This window comes from Eimeria tenella, genomic scaffold (genome assembly GCF_000499545.2).
Source record: "Eimeria tenella Houghton genomic scaffold, Eth_scaff45, whole genome shotgun sequence".
In the NCBI taxonomy this organism is placed as follows: Eukaryota; Apicomplexa; class Conoidasida; order Eucoccidiorida; family Eimeriidae; genus Eimeria; species Eimeria tenella.
Genome location: NW_013543375.1, coordinates 56,737 through 64,574, shown reverse-complemented (window position 1 = coordinate 64,574; position 7,838 = coordinate 56,737). Strand labels below are relative to the sequence as shown.

At 53.3% G+C, this 7,838-nt stretch overlaps 2 protein-coding genes across 2 annotated transcripts in view; both read left to right on the top strand.

The window, feature by feature from the left end:
- Positions 1–565: 565 nt before the first annotated feature.
- ETH_00009850 (uncharacterized protein) lies at positions 566–1,537 on the top strand (the record flags this gene model as incomplete). Its single annotated transcript, XM_013377047.1, has 1 exon — positions 566–1,537. One exon carries the CDS (start codon positions 566–568, stop codon positions 1,535–1,537), a length of 972 nt encoding a protein of 323 aa, XP_013232501.1.
- A 5,590-nt stretch (positions 1,538–7,127) lies between these two features.
- Positions 7,128–7,838, top strand: part of ETH_00009845 (uncharacterized protein) — a gene marked incomplete at both ends in the record, with an annotated part of 5,100 nt that continues 4,389 nt past the window's right edge. The window contains one exon of the mRNA XM_013377046.1: positions 7,128–7,728. Coding sequence (XP_013232500.1) covers positions 7,128–7,728 — 601 coding nt within the window. The remainder of the gene's footprint in view (positions 7,729–7,838) is intronic.

Here is a 7,838-nt window from a genome sequence, read left to right as displayed (position 1 = left end):
TAGATTCCAGGTAACGCCTGACGTCAAACAAGTGGAAGTCGTACTCAGTAGACGGGCAGGCTTTCCACAGCCCCCCAGATGATATAAATCCCCAGGGGGACCTGGAAGCTAGCTGCAGCAGCTGCGGGGGAAGCAGCAGCAGCAGCAGCAGCAACATAAGCTACAGGACCCACGAGGCAATCAGTAAGCCAGAACAGGTTTAAACTGCTCAGCAATTGGCGATGCTGCTGCTGCGGCTGCTGCGACGCAGCAGCAGCTGCTGTTGCTGCTGTCTCACAGCTACTGCTGCTGCTGCTGTTGCTATTGCCTTCACAAAGCTGCTGCCGCAGCTGCTGCTGTCACTGAGCTGCTGCTGCTTCGACTGCTGCTGCTGCTGCTGAAACGATGGGCAGGAAGGGTGTCAGTGCCGCAGCAGCAGCTGCAGCCCGACTTGCGTTGTGTTGCTGCTGCAGCGCGTCTCTTGCCTGCGCAGCAGCAGCGGCAGCAGCAGCAGCGGCAGCAAACGCAGCAGCCCCAAAGCAGCTCCCAGCTGCAGCAGCGAGGGCTGCAAGCGCTAACTCAAAAGATGTCTGCTGCGCGAGAAGCTCACAGGCTGCAGCAGCAGCAGCAGCAACAGCAGCAGCAGCAGCAGCAGCAGCAGCAGCAGCAGCAGCAGCAGCAGCAACTGCTGCTGCTGCAGCTACAGGGCCGCCCATTGCTTTCCTCGACTGACCACAAGGAAACTTCAAACTTATCCAGAAGGCCCTCCGCAGGCGAAGCTGCAGATGAGGTGATGGCCCCAAGCAGCAACTCCATTGCTGCTGCTGCTGCTGCTGTTGCTGCTGTGCGCGTGCGGTCTTCCAAGCAGGAGCAGCAGCAGCAGCAGCTGCAGCAGCAGCAGCAGCAGCAGCAAAGGAGGAGTCATAGCATTCAGAGACAGCCACAGCAGCGGCAGCACGAAGCACAGCAGCAGCAGCAGCAGCAGCAGCAGATCAGAGGCAAACAAACGGCATCCCAGCGGCGCATTCACAGCAGCTGCAGCTCAAAGACACAGCCAGACGAACAAGAAATGCAGCAGCAGCAGCAGCAGCAGCGCGAATGGCGCTGCTGCAGCTGCACAGACTTAGAAGCGCAGGGCTGCGTCTGTGCAGGTTCTGCTGCAGTGTCTGCTGCTTCGGAGCAGCAGGAGCGGCAGAAGAGGCGGCGGCAGAAGCAGCAGCAGCAGCAGCAAGCGCTGCAGCAGCTGCAGCAGCAGCAGCAGCAGGAAGTTGAGGAGCTGCTGCAGTCCTGGGGCACCGGAGAAGCAGAAAAAAAAGCAAGACTTGCTGTTGCTAGACTTGTGGTGCAGCAGCAGCAGCCGCAGCTGTACTGCAGCAGAACTTTGGGAGAAGATGCAGCAGCAACATTTGGCTGCCTGGGGCGTTGCTGCTGCTGCTGCTTCTGGCGCCGCTGCAGCAGCAAGCAGCAGCAGCGCTGCTGTTGTGCCTTCGTTGTTGCTTTTGTGTCTTTTGCTGTTTTGCTGCTGATAGCTCTGGTGGTTGCTGCTGCTCTTCTGTAGCTGCAGGCAGCAGCAGCAGCAGCAGTCTTTTGCAGCTTTTTTGTCTTTTATTTCATTTTATTTCTCTTTATTTCTTTTTATTGATTTTCATTTATTTTTATTTATTTTTATTTATTTTTCCTTTTTTGTCTTTTTGCTTCTTTCCCTCCCTCAACTCAAGTTGCTTTTCATTTCTGTCACCTTCGTCGCCTCTGCTGCAGCAGCAGCAACTGCTGCTGCTGCTGCAGTTGCTGTTGTTGCTGTTTTTGCAGCTGCTGTTGTTGCTGTTGCTGTTGCTGCTGCTGCTGCTGTTGCTGTTGCTGCTGCAGCAGCAAGATCAGCAGCAGCAGTAGCAGCAGCTGCTGCTGCTGTTGCTGTTGCTGCTGCCCCTGCTGCAGATTTTCTTTGGTTTACTGCAGCCTCTCTCTCTAAGCTTGTGTCTCTTTTCATTTTTGCTGCTGCTTTCCTTTTTTCTTTGTTTTTTTTATTTTTTATTTTTTATTTTCATTTTGCTTCTCAGCGGCCCTTTTTGTATCTTCAATTGCCTTCTTGCTGCTGCTTCTTCACTGTGTCCTTTTTGCTGCTGCTGCTGCTGCTGCTGCTGCTGCTCAGTTGTCTCCTTTTGTCTTGCTGCTGCTGGTCAGTCTGTTTCCTTCTGCCTTGCTGCTGCTGCTGCTGCTGCATTCTTGCTGCCGCTGCCAATTACTTCGTCGCCTTCTTGCTGCTGCTGCTTGAAGTTGCTGCTGCGGCTTGAAGTTTCTGCTGCTTCTTGAAGTTGCTGCTGCAGGTTGAAGTTGCTGCTGCTGCTCAAAGTGTCTCCTTCCTTCTGCAACTGCTTGTTTGGTCTCCTTGTTGCTGCTGCTGCTGTTGCTGTTGCTGCTGCTGCTGTTGCTCTGCCGTACGGTTGCAGTAGCAGCAGCAGCAAGAGGAAAACATAAAAGAGACGAAAACATGTGAATAGAGAGAAAAGCAGCAACAGCAGCGGCAGCAGCACAAGCAGCAGCAGCAGCAGCAACAGCAGCAGCAGCAGCTGCAGCAGCGGCGAAGAGCCCCGTCTCTTCCTCCTATCTTCTTTAATATTTTTTTTTGTTTTATTTTTTATTTCTTTCATAATTTTCTAATTCATATTTTGTTCTATTTTTTATTCCTTTTTTGTTTTATTCCTATTTTTTTGTTTTATTTTTAATTTCATTTTTATGTTTTGGATTTCTTTTTTCTTTTTGTTTCCATTTTAATTTCTTTTTTTTCGTTTTAATTTCCACCTTTACCTCTTTTGTCTTTTCAATTTCAATTTTGTATTTCTTTTGATTTAATTTTATTTCTTTTAGTTTATTTTTATATTTCTCTTTATTTCGTTTCATTTCTTTGTATTTCTTTTAATTTCTTTTTATTTCTTTTTTATTTATCTTTTGTTTCAACTTTTATTCTTTTATTCTTTTTATTTTTCCTTTTTTGTGTCCACCTTTAATATCCTTTTACTTTCATTTTCGTCTCTTTATTTCTTTTTGTTTCCATTTTATTTTCTCGTTTATTTCTTTTATTTCTTTTTAATTTCTATTTTGATTTGTTTTTGTCTTTTTTATTTTTATTTTCATTTTCATTTTTAATTTCTTCTTTATTTCCATTTTCTTTTCTTTTCCGCTCCCCTTTTCCCGTGTCTCTCTGTTGCAGCAGCAGGAGCTGCTGCAGCGGCAGCTGCTGCAGCGGCAGCAGCTGCAATTGGCAGCAGCAGCAGCAAAAGGATACTTCCTCATCGCAGCAGCAGCAGCAGCAAGGAGACAGCAAATCAAAGAGACTAACCAACAAATGCGCCGCAGTAGGACGAAACCCTAAACCCTAAACCCTAATGTAGCACTAAAGCCTAAACCCTCTTTGGGCTTAGGAGGCCAACTTGAGGCGGGCCGAGTGCCTAGGCAGCAGCAGCAACAGCAGCAACAGCAGCAGCAGCAGCAGCAGCAGCTGTGCTCCACAGCCGCCTCTCTCTGGGCGGGAGGCCCCCCTTGGGGCCCTCTGGGGGCCCCCCGTGGGGCCTTTGGAGCAGCTGGGGGCCCCCAGGGGGGCCTCTCTGGAGGTGATCTGGGGGCCCCCTGGGATCGATCCGTTGGGGCCCCCCTCCACAGTTCCATGCACAGCTTCGGGGGGCCCCCGGGGGGCCTCCGGGGGCCCCAGGGGGCTCCAGGGGGCCCCCGGGGCCCTTTGTGGACATTATCTGGGGGCCCCTGGGGGCCCCCAGATCTTGTGTGCCTTCAGGGCTCTCTAGAAGCTTCAAGGGCCCCTCGGGGCTTCTAGGGGCCCCAAGGGAGCCCCAGATGGGGGCCCTAGGGGGCCCCTAGATTGGGGCCCCCCTGGGGGGCCCCCCATTGAAACCCCCTTGGGGGCCCCCCCCGTTTTAGAGGCCTGCTGCTGCAGGGGCCCCCGCCTGCTGCCTCTATGGGGAGCCTCGCTGCTGGGGGTGGGCGGGGCCCCTCGCAGCAGAAGATCTGGTGGGGTGATTTAGGGTTTTTATAGCTGCTTTTGAGTTATTTTGAAATGTAAAGCCTTTTAATGAAGTTTAAGGAGATTATAAGTGGTAAAATGAGCCAAAGAGCCGCGAAAATGCCCTCTTTGGGGCTGCAGCAGCGGCTTTTGTGGGCACAGCCAGCAGCAGAGAAGGACCCAGAGGAAGCAGATCTGGGCCGGGAGGCTGGGCTCTGGGGTGTACAGACAGCTCCCCTGAAGCTCCGGAGGAAGATGGGGGTTTCAATTCACTTTTATTTTAGTGTTTAGGGTTTAGGGTTTGGTGTAAGGGTTTAGGGTTTCGTGTGAGGGTTTAGGGCTTTGGCCGGGAAGTCGACGGCGCCCGCCAGCCCGCAGCCAGAGGTCTTCTGGGGAGCTGCAGCGCCTCGAGTTTGATTCAAATGATTAATTTTGAGAAATAATTGTTTGTAATCCTTAAACTCGATTTTGCTGCTGCGCTGCAGCAGCAGCAGGAAGAACAGCCGCAGCAGCAGCAGCAGCAACAACCTCCCACCCTCTGCGGCTGCTCGGCTGCGGCAAGGCGTCAGTGGCTGCTTTTCTTTGCTGCTGCTCCTTCACTGTTTTAATTTATTTAAATAATTCAAATTTATTTAAATTCTTTAAAACTTTTCTTTTTATTCCAACAAATCCAACAAATGTGGGACGAAATCCTCTCCGTCGTTCTTGGGATGGGCGCCGCGGTTGTGTGCCTCCTCGCCACAGGTAAGGAACCCCCTGCTGCTGCTGCTGCTGCTGCTGTTGCTGCTGCTGCTGCTGTTGCTGCTGCTGCTCCCCGCTCAGTCCCTGCTGGCCGGCACGGGCCGTAGGCGCTCCCTCCGAGTTGGGGGTTGCGCCCAGTGAGCCAGCAGCGCCAGCAACAGCAGCAGCAGCAGCAGCAGCAGCTGCTGCTGCTGCTGCTGCTGCAGAGGCACTGACACGAAGCAGCCACACATTCCCCTCCCTCCGTTTAAACAGCCTTTCAGGGAGCAGCTCTTCTCCTGTAGCTGCCGTAGCTCATGCGCCTCCAGCTCTGCGACTTCCGCTGCTGCTGCTGCTGCTGCTGCTGCTGCTGCGTGTCTTCTTGTGCCCGCAGCCATGTTCTTGTTCCCCCAAAGACAATGACTCTCGCAGCAAAGCCCTTTGGGGCTTTGCTGCTGTGGGCCGCGGCGAGCTCGCCCACACTCTCGTAGATGTCTGCTTGAATATCGCAGCAGCAGCAGCAGCAGCAGTTGCTGCTGCTGCTGCAGCGGTGGCGGCTGCAGCGCCGCTGCAGCAGCTGAAAGGGCAGCTCGCGGGGCCGACGGCGCCGCTTTTCCTGCCCACTGCAGCACAACTGCAGCACTAGCTGCTGCTGCTGCAAAAGCAGCAACAGCTCTTCAGCAGCAACTAGCTGTCTTAGCCGCATCTGTGGCCTCGGCAGCAGCAACAGCAGCAGCAGCAGCAGCAACACCAGCAGCAGCAGCAGCAGCAGGAGCAACGCCAACAGCAGCAACAGCAGCAGCAGCGAAGGAGAATTCGCTGCATGCAAGAGGAGCTTTAGAGGGGGGTTGGGCGCTGGGGTGTACGTACACCCCGAGGCCTTGGGCCGCAGCCCCGAAAGCGCATTAATGGCATTAATGGCATTTTTATTTTTCTGCAAAAAGAAAGAAATAATGAAACTTGAAGGGCCTGCGAGCAGCAGCAACTCTGTTGCATTTTAAAGGTCATTCTCGTTTAGTTTTTCTCTTTCCGCAGTCTTCTTTCGCGTTGAAACGCTGCTGCTGCTGCGGCTGCTGCAGCGGCGCTGCTTGCTGCTGCTGCGCTGCAGGAGCTCTGCTGCAGCTTCCTTTTCCTTTGCTGCTTTCCTTCTCTTTTCGTTCTTTTCTTTTCGCGTTTGGGGACTTAGCCATTTTTCAGATCGCAAAAGAATTTTTAAATTTAATTTAAAAGTCCTTTTCTGCTGTTTGGTCCACTGGACAGATTTGCTGCAGACAGCGACGCTGCAGCAGCAGCTGCAGCAGAAGTGCAGCAGCGCCGGCACGGCAAAAGGGCTGCAGCAGCAGGTCCACTCCGAGCGGTCTACTGGTCACGCCGGTGGACCAGCTGCTGCCAGCGGGGCCTTCCCCCCCAAGTTGCTGCTGCTGCTGCTGCTTGGTGTGCCTCAAAGTCCCTAAAAGGTCTCAGAAAAAATTAAAGTCGGAAGCTAAATGAAGCAGCTTTCTTTAGGGGTCGAATGGCTGCAGCAAATTCAAGTTTCCCTCTTGCCTAGCAAGTTGAATGCTGCAGCCTACGAAAGGGGGTCTCGGGTCTTCTCAGAAGCTGCTGCAGGTTTAAAAAATGAAATTAATTCAATTATTCAATATAAATTGGATTTAAGAACAAAAATACTATTCAGGAGTTCTGCAGGCTGAGAGAAAAGCAGCAGCGGGGTTTCCCGCAGCGGTTGCTCCCGGTGCGGGTTTGCTTAAATGGGCGTGGGTGGCGCTAGAGATCAACAGAGATCAGTTGTTTCTTTCTTTTTGAAAAGAAATAAATAATTAAAAAGTAATTATTAAACATTTAAAATTGAAAAGCGAAGAAGGGGGCCGGAGAGGTGGGCGGCCTCAGCAGCTTTCGTTCTGCTGCTCATGGTCACGTCGGCTGCGAGCTGCTGCTGCGGTTTCGCATGTTTTCCGGACCTTCTTGGACTTATTTAGGTGCATTTTGAGTGTTTTTTGTTTCAAAAAGTATTTAAAAAGTTCATCTAAGTGAAAATAAACTGTTTCCGCGGTGATCTGCTGCTGCCACGAATTGCGGCGGCACTCACCGCCGAATCGAAGCCTGCAGGTGGAATCTGAGGGTAGCTCTCTCTGTGCCTTTCATTTTCGACTTATTTGCCATTAATTTACTTCCTTTCATTTAGTTGTTTCATTTTTAAGGTCTAAAAGTTCTCCAGGGGCCCCCAGGGGCCCCCCGACTCGCGGCTGCTAGCTAGCCAGCCCCTCGAGCCTCACTGGCGCATATGTAGCAGCGCCCACTCTTCTTCCTCGCTGCAGCTTTTGTCTTAGCCAAATAAAAGCACTTGCAGCCCCTTCTTCAGCGCCACTGCAGCAGCAGCAGCAGCAGCAGCAGCAGCAGCGTGCGTATATGACAGAAAATGGCGGCTTCTCCCGCGTCTTTGCCCAGCAAAAGCCCTGCTGCAGGGGGCCCCCTGGTGGAGTTTTGGGACAGCTGGAGTGACAGCAACTCCGACGCTGCGGAGGGACAGGGGGGCCCCCTTTCTGCAGCTTGCTGCAGCAGCAGCAGGGCCAAACAGGACGTCTTCTTGCTGGTGCCCAGGCAGCAGCAGCAGCAGCAGCAGCAGCAGCAGCAGCAGCGGCAGCTTTCTCCCTCTGCATCGCACTATGAGCCCGGCCTGGGGGCCCCCTCCGCTTCCTCCGACGCAGCCTCTGAGGGGACCCCCAGGGGGCCCCTTGGGGGCCCCCTAGGGGGTTCACCTTCTCTCTTTTCGCGGGCCTCTTCGCAGGGGGGCCCCCGGGGGCCCCCGGGGGCCCCGCTCGCTGCGGGGGGCCCTTCAAGGTCTTCATCTGTGCAGGTTTCTCCAGTACCCTCTGGAGAAGAAAAAGTCAGTGGGGGCCCCCTAGACAGCCAACGGGCAGCAGCAGCAGCAGCAAAGGCTGCAGCAGCAAAAGCTGCAGCAGCAAGAAGCTCCCCGGCCTCTGGGGGCAGCTCTTCGCGTCTTGCTGCTGCTGCTGCAGGTAAGCAGCAGAAGAAGGGCTCCCGGGAGAAGCAGAAGCAGAAAACTGAAAAGAAGAAAGACTCTCCCAAAAAGAAAAACAAAAACGCAGCAGCAGCAGCAGCAGCAGCA